This window comes from Cricetulus griseus, chromosome 4 (assembly GCF_003668045.3).
Source record: "Cricetulus griseus strain 17A/GY chromosome 4, alternate assembly CriGri-PICRH-1.0, whole genome shotgun sequence".
In the NCBI taxonomy this organism is placed as follows: Eukaryota; Metazoa; Chordata; class Mammalia; order Rodentia; family Cricetidae; genus Cricetulus; species Cricetulus griseus.
Window position 1 is genome coordinate 88550134 of NC_048597.1, and position 17974 is coordinate 88568107.

General features: G+C 48.9%; 2 protein-coding genes across 2 annotated transcripts; both read left to right on the plus strand.

The window, feature by feature from the left end:
- The first annotated feature begins 557 nt into the window (after positions 1-557).
- Mcemp1 (mast cell expressed membrane protein 1) lies at positions 558-14104 on the plus strand. Its single transcript, XM_035444162.1, has 8 exons — positions 558-665; positions 893-982; positions 2040-2171; positions 2308-2358; positions 2448-2594; positions 3414-3467; positions 13615-13846; positions 13936-14104. The coding sequence occupies exons 1-8, from the start codon at positions 611-613 to the stop codon at positions 14102-14104; spliced, it is 930 nt and encodes a 309-aa protein (XP_035300053.1). The 5' UTR covers positions 558-610.
- Positions 13625-17205, plus strand: Trappc5 (trafficking protein particle complex 5). Its single transcript, XM_027415798.2, has 2 exons — positions 13625-13754; positions 16029-17205. Exon 2 carries the CDS (start codon positions 16038-16040, stop codon positions 16602-16604), a length of 567 nt encoding a protein of 188 aa, XP_027271599.1. The 5' UTR covers positions 13625-13754; positions 16029-16037; the 3' UTR covers positions 16605-17205.
- Positions 17206-17974: the final 769 nt, after the last annotated feature.

Genomic DNA, 17974 nt, shown 5'->3' on the forward strand with positions numbered 1-17974 from the left:
TTGTGTGTGTGTGTGTGTGTGTGTGTGTGTGTGTGTATAGAGAGAAAACATGGAAGAAAAGCTGGTCATGTGGGACACAAGTGTAACCCAACAGGGGAGGTGGAAAGAGGGATTGTCAGGGCTTGCTGGCCAGCCAGCCTTGCCTACTTGGTGAGCTCCAGGCTAGTGAGAGATGTCGCCTTAAAAACAAGGTGCCATTGCTTGAGGATCCATAGCTGGGTTGTCCCTGTCTCCTCCCCTCCCACTCCCATACACAAAAGTCAAGGAGATGAAGTCAGGCACATTCCATCTGTCTGTCTTCTACCCAGACCCTCTGGCTTCCTCAAAAATCTCTCTTCTGTTCCCACATCTTCCCACAAGAAGGGTCCCTTCTTGTCCATCCACGAAACTCCTGTTATTCTGAAGACTCTCCTGATGTGGAGGCTGAAGATGCCTCTGAGCAGGAGATCTGTTGTGGATCCCTGAAAGGAGGAGACGAAGCCTTCTTCCCTCCCCTCCACCCTCAGATTTCCCCATCTGTCTTGACGCCTTCCGGTAGGTGGGGATGTGTGGACACTTAGGAGGTCCAGGGCCCAAGGCTGTGGTAATCTACTTGAATCAACGAAGCAGAATGCAGGCATCAGCCTCCCAGGATAAGAACCGGAGGAAGCCAGGCCATAATGAAGGTAAGGACACCAGAGGTGAGAGGGGAAATGAAGAAACTTGAGGTTCGAGCCCTCAGGACAGAAGAGCTCCTTCCTTCAAGGGGCTCACAACACCTGCACTGCTTTACTGTAAAGCTGATTTTTGTTCTTCATGCCTGCTTCATTAAAATCCCCTAGATTGAGTTCCCCCACCAACTCTCCAATATCTGGATGAGTCTCAGCATCTCCTCTCACCAAATCATACACAGGTGCTCACAATCCTGACTACGAGAATATAACCTTGACCTACAGAAACAAGGACCAGCTCAAACTCAATCAATCAGCACCCACGAAACAAGGTGAGCAGACACTTGCTTGCCCATCCCATCCCAAACTTAAGGAGTGTGTGGAGGGGGTGAGTGCTGGGGAGTGTGGTGTTGGCTAAAGGTGGTGATGCAGATGGGGTTGTGGCTCATTTGGTAGAGTGCTTGCCCAGCATGCACAAAGTCCCGGTTCAGACCCCAGCTCTGTATAAACTGGGTGTGGGTGCAGACCTATTATCCCAGGTCAAAGCAGAAGTTAAAGGTCATCCTAGGCACCATAGAGAGTTGGAGGCTAGCCTGGGGTACGGGAAACCTTAACTAACTAACTAGATTGTGGCACTGGTGAGGTGGATCACTCATTCATTAAAAGTGATGCTGCACAAGGATGAGGACTAGAGTTCAGATTCCAGTATCCACAGGACAAACCAGGTGTCCTGTGTATGCCTGTAACCCCAGCTCTGATGGTGGAGACAAGAGGGTCACTGTGGCATGCTGGTTCCCAGCCTCGTTGAATAAACAGGAGAGTCTCTGCCTCGAAGAAATAGGTGGAGAGTGACAGAGGAGGATACCCTCTGCCCCCTCTCTTTCTTTCTCTCTCTCATATTCTCTCTCTCTCTCTCTCTCTCTCTCTCTCTCTCTCTCTCTCTCTCTCTCTCTGTAATGGTACTTTGGTGGGGGCAGCTTTGTAGCTGAGATGATGGGGGTGGGGTTTCTGAGAATGTTTCTGGTGGTGCTGTTGGTTGTGCTTTTAATATTTGGGTGACAGAATTTGTTGAGAGGGATGTGAGGGTCACAATGTAAAGAAAACAAGTTGCTGGGCAGTGGTGGCACACACCTTTAATCCCAGCACTCGGGAGGCAGAGGCAGTCGCCCTCTGTGAGTTCAAGGCCAGTTTGGTCTATAGAGCTACACAGAGAAACTCTGCCTCGAAAAACGAAACAAAACAAAATAGAATACAAGTTGGTAGTACTGATGCTGACTGACTGGGGATGTCCTTGGTCCTTGATGCTGGCAATAGGTGTTACAGACAGTACTGATGGCCGGCTGGTGGGGCTGGGCTCTGTAGCTCACATGTCCTGTGTTTCTGTCCTAGCCCAGCTCAAGCCGTCACTGGCCACAACTCAGATCCCACCTTGGTTGCACCGAACCATCATGATCTTGTATGTCCTCCTTGCTCTCATTTTTTTATCATGCATCATCCTCTCTGCTTTGGTTCTGGTCAAAAGTAAGTCATCTTGGGAGCTGGGATAGGGATGGGGTTGTGGAAGGGAGAGGGTTCCTTTCCCTTCCCTCAACTTCATTTCCAAGAAGGCTAAAATGGGGATGGAGCCTTAAAAGCTTTCCTATCCTCTCCTAAACAGATTCTGAAATGTCCAGGGAGCTGTGGAGCTTGAGAGGGGAGCTTTCGAATGGTGAGTGGGAGGTGCAGGGGGCCCAAAGTGGTGCTGGTGGGGACAGGAGCGAGGTGGTCACCTGAACACCTCAAACTCCATGCCCTCAGTTTCAAGCATTGTCCTGAGCTGCCAGAACCAGCAAAGCGATCATTGGAAAGCTGTCCAGAAGGACATCCAGGAGGCCAAGAATAACATTGTCATGGTCTTGAGCCAAGTGCGGAGTGGAAATGACAAGCTGAAGACGGTGCCATCAGGTATTCCTTGCAGGCCTGCCCTCTTTGGGTGAATTTGTTTGGATGCGCAGAACAAACAGGGTGCTGGTTACTCAAGGAGGAGGTGGGTGGGTCCTGCTCTCTGGACTGGAAGGGGGCAATAGATGTTTCCTGTGAGTTCAAGGAAGGGGGTGTTTAAACACTGGTGGGGCTCTGGAGGTGACCCAGTCAGAAAAGCACAACACAAGGACCCGAGTTTAGGTTCCCAGGACTCATATAAGAGTTGGGCATGGTGGCACAGGCGCATAACCCCAGCGGTTGGGCAAGGGTGGTGGTGGTAGAGGTAGGCAGATATATGTGGCTTACTGGTCAACCAGTCTAGCCAAAAGGGTGAGGTTCAATGAAAGACACTGTTTCAAAAAATAAGGAAGATAGTCCTAAAGACAAGAGCTGGCGGCTAGGTGTTGGTGATGCTCACCTTTAATCCCAGCACTCGGGAAGCAGAGGCGGTCAGATCTCTGTGAGTTCGAGGCCAGCCTGGTCACAGAGCCAGTGCCAGGATAGGCTCCAAAGCTACACAGAGAAACCCTGTCTCAACCCCCACCCCCACCCCAAAAAAAGAAAAGAGCTGACTGATGTCTGCTCCTGACCTCTTCACATATTTGCATACACAAGTGCAAACACTTATGAACATATACACAGGCACACACCACACACACACACAGACACACACACACACCATTCCAGTACTGTGAACCTCCAATATCTGAATCTGCTTCACTCAAACTGGAAATTGCTAATGATGTCGGGGCTTTGTCTGAGTCCCCACCCCAGATTTGCCTGTCCCTTCTCTCCCACCAGATATAACCGGAATCAAGAAAGCCCTCGAGGCGTTAGAGAAGAAAGCACTTGCTCGTAAGCCGGGGCCAGGGAGGTAGACTGGGGTGGAGTTCCAGAGTGGTGCTGGTCTGCCTGACTTCAGGTCTCTCCTCTCTGACAGAGCCCAATTCTCAGTAAATAAGAGGGCAGTACAGACACACCTGGAAGGACTCATGATTGCACCTCCTAGTGAAGATAGCAAATGGGGGTGCCCATCGTGAGTGTGAGTCTGACATTCATCTGCATAGAGAAGATTATCCATCCAGGGGAATGAGTGTGGGAGGGTGCGTGTATGTAAGTGAACATTTTGTGGCGTATGGAGTTTCCATGTATCCAAGGGGAAGGTGTTGTGATGGAAAGAGAACATAGAAGTCCCAGCATGTGCTACTCTTTATGGGCCACATGGGTGTATAGCCTGGCATATATGATGATAGGCGTGTTCTGGTGGATAGCTGTTCCCATGAAGCCCCCGAAAGTATGTCATTATGACTGTGGGTGTAGGTGACATGTGGGATGTATCTCATCATTAGGTTGAGTGTGTATGTGTGCATCTGGCTATTTTGTGTGTGTGTCACCGTAGAGATGGGTAATATACACCCTGGGGATGTACTGTGGTGGGTGGGGGTCATTGCTAGTGTTCTTGGCCGTGTTACCTGTGTGTTCAGAGCATGTACACCGGAACCCATTGATTCCTGCACTTGTAATTTTATGACTCATGAAGATAAACGCCCAGAGAAATGATATGACTCTAGAGCTGTTATTGGGTTGCCTGTGGGACAGAGCTTGCGGACATGGTGGGGAGACTGGGTTTAGGGCTTGGATTTGGGGATGGGACAAAAACACTCAGTGCTATAATTCGGGCATGATGCAGTTGGGCTGTAATTCCATCACTTGGGAGGCTGAGGTGAGAGGATCATGAGTTCAAGGTCAGCTCTGGCTACAAAAGACAAATTGGGGTGGGCAGTGAGCTGGTTCAGAATTTAAAGCACTTGGCTGAGCCTTACCTGAATTCCATCCCTGGGACCCACACAGTGGGAGAGGAGAACCCCCTCTGACCCGCACACACATACAACATCCATGCAACACATAATAGAATAGAGCTTATTGTTGCTCTTCTCACAATAGCCAGGAAATGGAAACAACCTAGATGTCCTTCAACTGATGGCCATGAAATGTGGTGCATATATACACGATGGAATTTATTCAGCACCAACGAAAAATGAAATTTGCAGGAAAATGAATGGAACTGGAAATCATTGTGTTACGTGAAATAAGTCAGACTGAGAAAGACAAAGACTGTATGTTGCCTCTTATATGCGAAGTCTAGCTACACACACAAACACACACAGACAGCTGGGTAGACACGCACGCCCCCTTGCGGCTGCTCTCCCGCACAGCCTGGGTGTGCATCTCGCTCTCCCTTCCCCAGGCACCCTTTTTATGACTCAAAGCGCTTGCGAACCGTGCACCCGGTGCAGTTTCAGTGAGACCCCGGCCCTGACTGCAACGGCTTCATCCTTTCCCTGTGCATTTCAGCTGCATCTCCCATTCTATCGGCTTTGGATTGTTCTGGGGGTAACGGGGAGGTCTCAAGGCACCGGTCTTGGAGTAGCCCAGCTCAGCATCCCAGAGCATACAGGTGGAGGGAGGGGTCTCCCACGCGTTCTTCACAATCTCCTTCCCGGCTGGTCTGCAGTACCGCCCAGCTGCACACCTGCAAACACGGGTCCTGGTGCATGCGTAGTGGGGAAGGACCCTTTAACCCAATTCCACTAGAGTGTCTGTCGTTGCTTCACCCAGAGAAGCGCCCGGGGCACCACGTCGCCTCCGCTTCCGAGATCCTTTCCTGGAATCTTCCTCCCCTCCCCCTGCCCCGCTCCCCCCGCCGGCCGTCGCTTCTTGGTCTGCTGTGGCGATAGTTTTCTCTAGGTGGAGACCGTCCTTGTCTCCTCCCCAAAACGTTAATGCACTAGGGGCAGAACAGGGTCCTGGTAAGGGGATCACCGTGGGGAGGTGGCTTCACCTTCAGATGAAGTAATTCTCCTTCCCCCAGTACAGGTTGAGCTAATTAGGTTCATCCGAGTCTATAAGCACTCCCCTTTTATTTTTCTTTTCTTTCAGGATGATGGCCTCAGTCTGAGTATGCTGTTAAATTCCCTAACGGTCTGGCTTGGGTTCCTAAGCATTTTTCTAACGCTCCAGCCTCCACCACGTGAGGCTAACCTCCATGACAGCTTATTGTCTTTGTTCTCCTAGGGCACCTTGCCAGCCCTGAAACCTAGTTTGTCTGCCCTCGGCTTTTCATTTTAAACTCGACCACATGGCCCTCAAGATTCTGTTTGAGTCAGATCTTCCCGCCCTGGCGTGTTGATTTCTGACTTTTTGTTCTGGTGCTTGAAAGACTTTATAGACTTCTATTATAGCAGCATAGAATTTGGGGGACATAAATCTGTTCCCTGGGCCATGGCCTCCAGAATAAACTATCTCTTATCTCTTTTGAAGTGAGAATTGTGTGTTTACACTGATAGGACAGAGGCAGGAGGATTGCTGCAAGTTCAAAACCATCTTGGGATATATATATATCTGCCTGACTTAAAAAAAAACAAAAACCCAACAACCTGTAATTATGGTTATTTGGGGGGGGGTTATTAGATAGTCGATACAAAACGCTTGTCAAATACATTGGCAGACATCAGGTAGGCATTGATGTGTGAAAGCCTGAAGTTGATGGTTAATCTTGCTAGTTACCTGAACAGGATCAAGAATTACCTAGAAGAACCCATCTACCAGTGTCTATGAGGCTCTGTCTAGAGGTCGCTGTGCTTAGCTGCAAGCACTTTTACTCATAAAGCCATGTCACTGCCCCTTCCCTAACTTGGTTTTCTGAGGCAGGGTTTCTAACTTGCCTGGAACATGCTGATTAGGCTAGGCTGGTTAGGAGGCCCAGGGTCTGTCTCCCAAGTTTTAGACCTATTCAAGCAAGAGAATTAGGCAACTGCAGTTTGCCCTTGCCTCTGCCCATCAGAACAGTCATTTGTGATCTGTTTATATAATCTGGGGTTGGGAGTTCAGATGTCAGTTGTCACTTAATGGCTGGCTGGAATCTCTGTTACATTGACCTTTTCTGGATAGACAGAATATGGCCTCAGAATAGAGGAGCTCTCCAAAGAGAACCCAATTTAGCCAGAAAACTCAAATCAAAATTTATAGTTCTCACCCCCCCTCAATGAGGCAATCAATCTACTCTCCTCCTCTTCCTCCTCCTCCTCTTGCTCCACCCCCTCTCCCTCCCTTTCCGTTTCTCTTCCTTTCCTTCTTCCCTCTGTGCCCTTCAGACAGGGTCTCATGTACCCCAGGCTGGCCTCGTACTCAACATGTAGTTGAGGACAACCTAGAATTTGATCTCTTGCCTTTGTCTCCCAAGTTCTGCCATTACAGATGTCCACCACCATGCTCAGCTTACTCAGTGTAGAGGATCAAACCCAGGGAGGGCTTTGTGCATGGGAGGCCAGCAATCTGATCAATGGAACTCCAGTATCCTCTTTTCTCTCTCACTTTTTATCCCATTGGTTCTTTTGGGACAAGATCTTATTCTATAACCTTGGCTGGCTTTGAAGTCATTCTCCCTCAGTCTCCCAAATGCTGAGGTTACAGGCGTGGGTCACTGTATCAGGGTTCCTTTTCTCTTTTTTCAGGGGACGGTGTTTTGTTTTGCTTGGGACAAGGCCTCACTATGTGGCTGGTGTGGAGTTTGCTATGTAAACCAGGCTGGCCTCAAACTCACAGAAATCCACCTGCCTCTGTCTGATAAATGCTGCCATTAAAAGCGTGAACACCTGGCCTCGCTAAAATGATAACATTCCCCACTCATGATGTCAGCAGCAGATGTCTTATTCTTCAAGTGTGGGTAGTATGAGCTGAGCTGTGTCTACCTGAAAATACACACTTTTTTTTTTTAAAGATTTTATTTATTTTGTATACAGTCTTCTGCCTACATGCCAGCAGAGGGCACAAGATCTCATAATGGATGGTTGTGGTTGCCGGGAATTGAACTCAGAATCTCTGGAAGAACAGTCAGTGCTCTTAACCTCTGAGCCATCTCTCCAGCCCAAATACACACTTTTTTATTAACATAATTTTTAATTGATTCTTTGGGAACATCACATCATGGACTCTAATCCCTCCCATCCATCTCTCAGCCACTCCATGTACTCCTTTCACCCTTGTAGCAGCCCCCTTCAAAAGAAAAAGAATTTTAAAAAATCCCAAACACTTAGCTCCTCTATCTTTCCAACCTCTCCATCACATATTCATTTGTTGTAGTGGCCTTGGGAGCTGCTGTGTATCATGCTGTAGGTCCTTTTGCCCAAATAGCTTTACTCGCAAATGTTCATTGTAATGAGTTGTTAGTCTGGTTCAAGGCCTTTGGCTTCTGGTATATCAATACTGGACCCTCATAGTAACTCCTCCAGGGTATCCTGCCATTGCCCCGAGTCATGGAGATCCTGCAGCTATGGTTCTGCAGGACCAGTCCCTTCACACACTCCAGCAGGTCACAGATGGGGGTAGATGTGGAGTGGGCCAACTCAAAGCCCTTGGTGTGGGCCTGGATGGTAGCTGAGTTGGTCAGTCTGGGTCTCCACCAGGAGGGTCAGCATCAGCTCTCCAGCCAGAATGGTGAGGGGTGTGGTTAGCTCTCCTATTCCCATGCCACTGGGGCCAGTTCTAGGGGTGGGGAGATGACAGCTCTCCTGCTGAGGCAGCTGGTGAGGGGTGGGACCAACTCTCTGGTTCCTAGGCTGGGACAGCTCTCCCATGCACCCCCCATGGTAACACAGGCTACTGACATCAATGAAGACCTTTGCTGTAGTAGGGCCACAGACCCAAGCATGGCCCTCTGCCACAGCTGGGGCCTGGATGTCATCATGTCCCCGAGTGGCAGTGTAGGCCACTAAGATTAGTATGGCACTATGGGTGGCATGGCCCTCTGACATCAACATGACCTCAGCTGGTGGCTCAGACTTTGTGATAACACAGGCCACAGACATAATCACAGACCCTGGCTGCATTAGGGCCATGGCAGCAGCACAAGTCTGGATATCATATGCCCCAGGTGGCAGTGTAGGCCACCTTTTCAGCCTGTTCCTCACCCTCATTGCGTCTTCAGCTTCGATTTTTCTCCACAGCACACAAACCATGCCTCCTCCTTCTCTCCGATTTCTCTACCACATACCTGTTCATCATAGTGGTGCCTGCCTCGCCTGGCTGAGGGGTGCCCGGTGGACCTGTGGCTGTCTTCTGCCCACCTGGCCACACTTGGTTTTTAACACTAGGAGGAAATGGCAACGACAAAAGACAAGAGGCAAAGAAAAAGGGAAAGGAAAAGAAAAAATGTTACCTCGGTATCCACTATAATATTTATTTATTGGGAGAATCTTGGTAGTATTGCTTAGGCTGGCCTCCAAGCAATCCTCCTGCCTCAGCCTCCTGAGTATCTGGGATTACAGGTATATACTATCATGCCCAGTTTCCTTCCTTCCTTCCTTCCTTCCTTCCTTCCTTCCTTCCTTCCTTCCTTCCTTCGTTTTTTGAGACAGTGTTTCTCTGTATAGCACTGGCTGTCCTGGCACTCACTCTGTAGATCAGGCTGGCTTGAACTCATGCAGAACCTTCTAAAAAAACCACAAGGAGTCACAGTCCCATGCAATCACACAAGGGTCTTTTTTTTTTTTTTTTTTTTTTTTTTTTTTTTTGGTTTTTCAAGACAGGGTTTCTCTGTGTAGCTTTGGAGCCTATCCTGGCACTTGCTCTGGAGACCAGGCTGGCCTGGAACCCACAGAGATCCGCCTGCCTCTGCCTCCAGAGTGCTGGGATTAAAGGCATGCGCTGGCTCATACAAAGGTCAATTCGGAGTTAACTTCTGATGGCAAAACCCCACACTCCCCTGCAGCGGAGGCAGGGAGCACAGCTTGGAACACAAAGGAGCTCGAGTTTTTAAAGGGAAGGAGACCATAAGTAGGGGGGTTGCATGCCTTGGTGTTTTAGGATTGGGTCAGTAAGTACGGGGCAAGGGGATTTTTAAAAATTATGGGTCAGGCCATTGGTGCCAACTCATAAACAGTCAGCAGGGTATCTGTAAACCATGATACATCTGGAAACCATGAATTGCAGACAGGAAGCTTGTAGTACATCTGGGACTTACTGCCCTGTCTTCTGATTGGCTGCATCTAGGGTGCTCCCTGGAATTTCTACTGCCACAGCACATTTCTGGGACTGGGTTCAGTCCCCGGAATCTAGATATTTTAAGATGGTGACCCTTTCTTAAAATTGGAATCTTTGAGGCCAAGTAGGTTTTTCTAGTTCCTCACAAGAGAGATCCACCTGCCTCTGCCTCCCAAGTGCTGGGGTTAAAGGTCAGCACTACCACTGCCCAGCTCATAAGAGTTTCTTTAATGATTTTAAAATAGCATCTATGTGATGAAATGATAATATTTTGTGTCTTAGTTAGGGTTTCTATTGTTGTGATAAAGTACCATGACCAAAAGCAACTTGGGGAGGAATGGGTCTGTTTGGCTTACATGATCACATGGCAGTTCATCATCTGAGGAAGTCAGGGCAGGAACTCGAGGCAGGAAATGAAGTAGAAGGACTGGAAGATCTCTACTTACTGGCTTGCTCCGCCCATTTTCTTATATAACCCAGGATCATCTGCCACAGTGAACCAGGTCCTTCCACACCAACTGAGAAAGTACCCCAAAGACTTGCCTTAGGTAATTGATGGAGGCAGCTTCTCAATCAAGGTTCCTCTTCCCAAGTATGTCTAGATTTGTGTCAAATTGATAAAAACCCACCAGGACCATATGGGAGGTATTATACTAATTAAAAACAGTACTGGGCTGCCAACCTGAGTTCTATCCCCAGGACTCAAATGATGGAAGAAGAAAAACGACTCACAAAAGTTGTCCTCTGACTTCTACTCACACTGTGGTACACACACATACATGCACACAAAATTAATAAAGATGTAATACAGTTATAAAAAACTTAAAATTAGATTTATTCACTTTATGCTATGGGTGCTTTGACTGCAAGTATGAACTGACTGCATGTATGTATATGTACCACATGCATGCCTCGTGCCTGTAGAGGTCAGAAGAGAGCAATGAATCCCAGGATGAACCATCATGTGGGTGCTGGGAATTGAACCTTAGTCCTCTGCAAGAGCAATAAGTACTCTTTGAAGGGACACTAGCCCACTCGAGCATGTGACTCTGGCAGGCCTTGCCTTCTCCCCCATTCCACCTGCTTTGCTAAAAACTGCTACTTTATATTCCTAAAGCCAGCCACTAAGATCTATTCCCTTATTTGGTCACTTCCTCCTCCTGAGGCTGACTACCAAAGTCCAGCAATCAGAAGCCCCCTTTGGCTCACCTAATTAACATGTCCAATTAAAACTGAACACCTCATCCTAACATGGGGTCCCCCCCTTTACCTTTATAAACCATTTGCCTATGTGCCATGTCTGTCTCCTCTCCATCCGGAGGCAGTCCTTCGTCTCACCCCTGCCTACTTCCCCTTGTCCCTGTTCTCTTCTCCCTGATTCTCTGTCTCCTTTATCATTGCATCCTAGCCCATTCTAACACAGACCCTTTTTCTCTTCTTAAAAATGACACCTGCAAGGTCATTTGCTGCTGTTTTTCTGCCAGAATCAGAAAGCAGCCACTTTAATTTTTCTTCCCCACTAAATAAAGGATCTTTTTTTTTTTTTTTTAATAAAGGATCTTAATAAGGCTGTAAGGGTGTGGTTTGTGCCTAATTCAGGGTCTGGAAGGGAGCCCCCACTGTGCTCCCTTAACCACTGAGCCATCTCTCCAGCCCCCAAAATGTAATAAAACATTAATAAGATAGTATTGTGGGCCAGGAAGGTGAAGGGCTCTAGCAGGCTGGAGCATGGCAAACATGGCATGGGCAGGTATTGCCTTTACCCCTTCCTCGATAAACTGTTAGATTACATCCCTAAAGCTAGCCCCAAGGTCTATTCCTTATTTGGCCACTGACTCATTCCTGAGACTGATCACCAAGGTCCAACAATCAAAACACCAAGGCCCAGCAATCAAAATTATTATACCCAATCAGAATTTACCAACACATCCTAGTTCATTCAAACACAGACCTCCCCCTTTTCCCTCTTATAATTAACACTTGCTGCTGTTTCTGCTTGATTAAGATTCAGCCGCCTTGTCTCTTCGTCTTGCTTAATAAAGGGTCTCTTCATGTTTGGTTTGTGCTTGGAAATTGGTGTTTGGGTGTGGTCTGTGCCTAACCCAAGGTCTGAAGGGGGGCATCCCGAAGTTCAAGGGTCCCTCCAGGAACGATCCACTCTTTAGAGTGCCCACTGCACAAGGATGAGGGCCGACGTCTATTCCCAGAACCCACATGAAAGGTCAGACACATTGGCATACAACAGTAATCTCAGTGCTGAGGAGACAGAGCCAGGGGATCCCTGGAGCACAGTCACCCTGGCTGAATTGGGGAGCTCCAAATCCCTGCAAGGGACCCTATTTCAAAAATGAAACCAAAACCAGGTGTGGTGGTGCATGCCTTTAATCCTAGCAATCAGGAGGCAGAGGAAGGCGGAGCTGTGAGTTTGATGTCAGTCTGGTCTAAACAGCCAAGGTTGACCTCTGGTCTCCACAGGCACATGACCTCTTCCTTTTCCTTCTCTTGCTCTCTGTTGAGACAGGATCTCATTATGTAGCCCAGGCTGGCCTGGAACTCCCTATGTAGGTCAGGCTGCCCTTGAACTCACTGAGATCACCTGTCTCTGTCTATTGAATGCTGGTATTTATTGAAGGTGTGTGCCCCCTATGCCTGGTTACATGCATGTTTCTGCATATATCTGCACCCATGCACACACTGGAGCACGCACAAGAGCACACACCCACTATTAAAATGAGCTTAGAATTGAGGGTGTGGCTCATCCATAGAACTTTTGCTCAGCACATGTGTGGCCCCGAACTCCACACCTAGCACAGAAAAAACCAAACAATTTAGCTTACTGTTTTATACCTTTTAAAACGTGGCTGCTAGGAGGTTTTAAATTAAGCATGTGGGGCTGGGACATGGTTGAGGGGCCTGTGTGGGGCCCCGTGTTTCATCTCCAGCACTGGAAACTAAATCAATTAAACACGTAGCTGTTGGAGATATGAATAGATGTCAGGAGGAAATGACCTACATTCTTTCTGCCTTTTGTATTTCCTCTTATCAAGGTGGGCTAAACACTGGAAGAGCAGGGCTAACCATTGTCCAGGAAGCCAGCTTGGGCTATGCAGCAAAGTTCTTTCAAAGAACCAAGAACTAACCAATAAACAGCACAAAAAATTAGGGGCTAGGAGGAGTCTCAGTGGATAAAATACAAGCATGAATACCTGAATTTGATTCCCAGTGCCTACATTAAAACAAACAAACAAACAAACAAAAAACCAAAAACCTGGGTGTGTTGGTGCCCACCTGTAAACCCAGAACTGCTGAGGTGTTTGTGGGGGCAGAGATGCTGGAAATCAGCAGAAATGGTTACCCCAGGTTCACTAAGATGGACACTGTCTTAAAAGTAAGTCCAAGAGTGATAGAGATAGCCACTCAGTGCCAACCTCTGGCTTCTCACACAGGAGCTTGGGCACATGGGACACAGACACACAAAGGAAATATAAAGTTTGTCAGATGGCTCTGCAGGTAAAACTGCCTGATGCTGAGGCTGTTGGCTTAGGTTTGATACTCATGGAAGGGGAGAACCCATTCCTGCAAGTTGTCTATGACTTCCACTCCTGACCATACAAATACACATACACAACAATTACCCTACTTTTGTTACTAAAGCATTGAAGCCACATCTTTTGTGGAAGATGGAAAAACACCACCAGATTAAGTGTCCTTCATAAGAGGTAAAATACATATCTGGGTGAACCGCGAGCAAATACATCACACCTCCACCTCACGGATATTCATAAGAAAACATGTACCCGCAGGCATGCATGTACTCCTTCTCAAGACCGACTCCCAAAGCAGCATCTCCTAGCCCAGAGACGACCAGAGCTCTGGGTCGCGGGCCTGGGAGGACACGCGCGCCCCCTCGCGGCCGCTCTCGGTCACCCGTCACCCCTCCCACACACGCCTGCGCACTCAGGGGCCTTTTACGACGCCGTCAAGAAGTTCCGCGGAACCTACGGCAGCCTGGTTCCGGTTGAGACTTTTCCGGGCCCGAGACTCTACTCCCTCGCTGGAGGGGCTCGTTTTTTCTCTGTGCGTCCGGAGCAGCGTTCCCGGGTCAGTCTGCTTTGGGTTTTCGGGGTGATGCGGGTTCGGGGTCCTGGCCCTCGAACAGCTCAGCCGAGCAGCCGTGTGGCGCGCTCTGCCCGGTCTCCTCCCCAGCATCCTGATCTCCCAAGACCGGGTCCCTAGGACACGCTTTGTAGGGGCGGGTTGTCGGCTGCAGTCCGTCCCCCAGGAGTGACGAAGGCTGCACCCCCGGGAAGTCTTTCCTTCAACCTCGGAATTCCATTTCGGTCCCCATTCACAGCTGTGGCTCCCTGATGCGGGCACGGGAGGCCCGGAGGCTCCCAGCGCCGCCTCCCGGCTTCTCCACTAGTTTCCCCACCATCCGTGCAGCTTTCTAGAGAGTTGGTGGGAGTCCCAACGTGGTCTCTTCTTTAGTTAAGGGTCACCGTGGAGATGGCTTCCTTCCTGACAAATTGACACCTTCGCGCCCCCCCCCCGCCCCCGCTCCGTGCTCCGATATAGGGTTGGGGATTTTCTGCACACTCTCCTGGCTTGGCCATGATTCACCCCTGCCCCTTTCTGTCAGTCACTTGCTTTCCTGGAGGGGTTGAGCAGGAAGGTCTTCAGGGTAGTCAGGGCTAGAGCACACGCCAGCCAGGGAGACCATCTGTCTCCTCTGCACTCCTCAACCCTCCGCTTTAAAGGCAGGTGTATTAGTGCTTTTCTCATTGTTGCTGTATGGTCGAATACCTGACACAAGCAACCAAAAGAAGGAAAGGTTTGTTTATATGACCATTGGCAAGACATGGCAGGAGCCTGAGGCAGTTGGTTGCATTGCATCCACAGTCAGAAAGCAGAGAGACGAGTGGTATGATCAGATGACTTAGTCCTTTTTATTCATCCCTGCGGGGTGGTGCCCACGTTCCGAATGGATCCTCCCCTAGTTAAACGTATCTGGAAATCCAGAGGTGTGTTTGTCATGGTGAATCCAATTCTGGGTAGTGAAGATGGCTTTACTGTGGCCTAGGCAGTCCTGGGACTCACTTGGGCTGGCCTCTTTCTGCCATCATACTGCCCCAGCCCGAGTGCTGGGGTTGCATACAGGTGTGCACCTCAACACCCAGTTTCATGTCACCTCTATATGCCATCTTAAGTTTTAGCCATTCCCCAGCCATGTGCTAACTTCATAAAAATGACATTTTTATTCATTTCGTGTTTGTGTGTTCGTGAGTGTGCATGGAGGTCAGAGGACGACTTTTGAGTTTATTCTCTCCTCCCACTGTGTGAGTTCTGGGGATCAAACTGGGGTTATCAGGCAAGTGTCTTTACTCGGAGCCGTCTTGCCAGCTCTGTTGATAGTTTGAGGTTTATTTTATGTGTATGGTGTTCTGCCTGACTATGTGTACAATGTGTGAGCCTGGGACCTTCAGCGGGCAGAGTATCTCCTAGAACTAGTTACAGAAGGCCATGTATCACCCTATAGGTGCCCGAATTCAAACCCAGACCTTCTACAAAGCAACAAATGATCTTAACTCCTGAGCCATCTGTTTTTTGGAGACAAGGTCTCATGTAGCCCGGGTTACTTTGAAACTCCATATGTAGCAGAGGGTGACCCCCAACACCTGATCTTTCTGCCTCTGCTTCCACCTCCTGAGTCCTGGGATTGGAAGAGTGTGTCACTATACCTGGCTTTATGTGGCGCTGGGGATTGAATCTAGGATTTCATGCATGCTAGGTGAGCATGGGCTGACTGAGCCATATCCCCAGCTCCAAGTGCTTTTTCTGAATAAGAAATCTCTTGGGTCTCCAACTTTGAGGTAGTTTCCATTGCTCCCCTTTAAAGATTTCTTTTTTAATTTTTAATTATGTTTATGGACGTGTGTCTGAGTGTGAGTTTGTGCATGCAAGTGCAGTGCCCACAGAGCCAGAGGCATTGATTCTCCCTGCAGCTAGAGTTACAGGTGGTTGTGAGCCACTGGAACTGGATGCTGGGCATTGAACTCAAGTGCTTTGCTAGAGAAGTACATGCTCTCAGTACTGAGCATCTCCCCATCTTCTCTAGTCCTCACATCTCTTCTTTCCCTCATTGCTGGCAAGATTAGAAAGCTCTGCCTCTAATAGTTATGCTTGCTTGCTAATCCTTATGGGGTACGTTTTACCAGCAGATTGAGTGCCGGCTTTCCTTCTCATCTCTTTGGCACTATAGTCCCCAACGCTGTGGGTTATGTGGGCTTCTTGGAGCCCCTCCTGGTTCTCCCTCTGGCCCTTGGTGCCAGGTCTCATCCATCCATCACCCTACCCTGACTTTTGGTCTTCCTGCAGGGCGGCAGCATGGAGGCTCGTTTCACACGCGGGAAGTCAGCGCTGCTGGAGCGTGCACTGGTGCGGCCGCGCACCGAGGTGAGCCTGAGTGCCTTTGCCCTTCTCTTCTCCGAGCTGGTGCAGCACTGTCAGAGCCGCGTCTTCTCAGTGGCCGAGCTTCAGGCACGCCTGGCTGCCCTAGGCCGCCAGGTGGGCGCCCGAGTCCTGGATGCCCTGGTGGCCCGTGAAAAGGGTGCCCGGCGTGAGACCAAGGTGCTGGGTGCGCTACTGTTCGTCAAGGGCGCAGTGTGGAAGGCTCTGTTTGGCAAGGAGGCCGACAAGCTGGAGCAGGCCAATGATGACGCCCGCACTTTCTACATCATTGAGAGGGAGCCGCTCATCAACACCTACATTTCGGTGCCCAAGGAGAACAGCACGCTCAACTGTGCCAGCTTCACGGCGGGCATTGTGGAGGCTGTGCTCACGCACAGCGGCTTCCCTGCCAAGGTTACAGCGCACTGGCACAAGGGGACCACACTCATGATCAAGTTCGAAGAGGCCGTTATCGCACGAGATCGGGCCCTGGAGGGACGCTGACTCCACAGGAGATAAAGGATGAACAGATCCCGTTCTAGGCTTGTGTTGTGTCTTGTGTAGGGGCGCCATATCTGCCCACACTCTGATCTGGGTCTTGAGTCCCAGGCTGAGGGATTCCGAGGCAGGCGTGTCAGGCACAGGTGGAGATTGAAGAAGTGGACAATGGGCTGACCTAGCTTCTGGCTCTCAGATGAGGGTGGAGGGTTGGGTATACTGGGGAGATAGGGCACCTATGAAATTATAATTGGAGCCTGCAGGCTGGAGAGGTGGGGGCAAGGATATGAGGTTAAGAGGGACCAAGGCCTGGCAAACTGTCAGTGCCATAGCCCAGTTGGTGGAGTGCCCTGGGTTTGATTTTTTATGCCACATAAATTGGGCATAGTGGTGCAAATTGTGTCATTCCAGCACAAGGAAGTTAGGGGAGAAGGATCAGAAGTTCAAGGCCATCCTCCACTACTTAGCAAGTTTGAGACCAGCTTTGGGAGCATGGGACTCTTTCTTAAACAAGTTTCAGGCAGGGGTACTTTTCCCTTAATCTACATTTTCTCTAAAAAATAGTAGATAATAAAGGAGTGGGTGTGTCTGTGTGCCTAAAAATGTATATGGAGAGTGATTCTCCCTTTAGACCTTTGCTACTCAAAATGGCTTGTGGCCGGTCAGCATCAGAGCCAATAGCAGCATCAGCATCATTATCTCACATGCAGAATCACTGGTTCATCCTATACACTGGACCAGAATTTACATCCTAGTCCCATTCCCAGAGGTGTCCCTTGGTCTCTTATTTTGAGAAGCAGTGTGTCAGGGCATCAGAGTCACATGGAGGATTTTTTAGAACTCAGATTATTGGGCCCTACCCCTACAATCAAGATTCTGCAGTTTTGGGTTATACCTAAGAATTTGTTTCTGGTACATTCTGGAGAGCTGCTGGGTGCCCCAGGGATCACAAGCCCAGAAGCACCCAGAAACTTAAAGGTTCTAAGGATATATATATATATATTATATATATAATATATATTATATATATATATATTCTTTTTTGAGACAGTTTCTCTGTGTAGCTCTAGCTGTCTTAGAACTCTCTTTGTAGACCAGGCTGGCCTCAAACTCACAGAGATGCACCTGCCTCTTCCTCCCAAGTGCTGGGATTAAAAATATGTACCACCACCACCATCCAGTTTAAGGTTAATATTTTTAAAATTTATTCTGAGACAGGTTGCTGTCAGCCCACTCTGGCTTTGAGCTTGCTATATGTTCCAAGATGACCATGAATTCTCAACACTTCTGACTCTACCTGAGGTTGGGTGTGTAACTTAGTGGCTTATTACATTAATTTAGACAATCTCAACTGTATAGTCGTGGCTGGCCTGGAA

What these genes read in the sequence shown, in the direction of transcription:
- Mcemp1 (XM_035444162.1), top strand. Translation starts at nt 611, where the DNA reads ATGCAGGCATCAGCCTCCCAGGATAAGAACCGGAGGAAGCCAGGCCAT. An exon ending in GCTGAAGACGGTGCCATCAG is followed by an intron (nt 2,595 to 3,413) that starts GTATTCCTTGCA and finishes CTCTCCCACCAG; the next exon opens with ATATAACCGGAATCAAGAAA. An exon ending in AGAGAAGAAAGCACTTGCTC is followed by an intron (nt 3,468 to 13,614) that starts GTAAGCCGGGGC and finishes CTGCGCACTCAG; the next exon opens with GGGCCTTTTACGACGCCGTC.
- Trappc5 (XM_027415798.2), top strand. Translation starts at nt 16,038, where the DNA reads ATGGAGGCTCGTTTCACACGCGGGAAGTCAGCGCTGCTGGAGCGTGCA.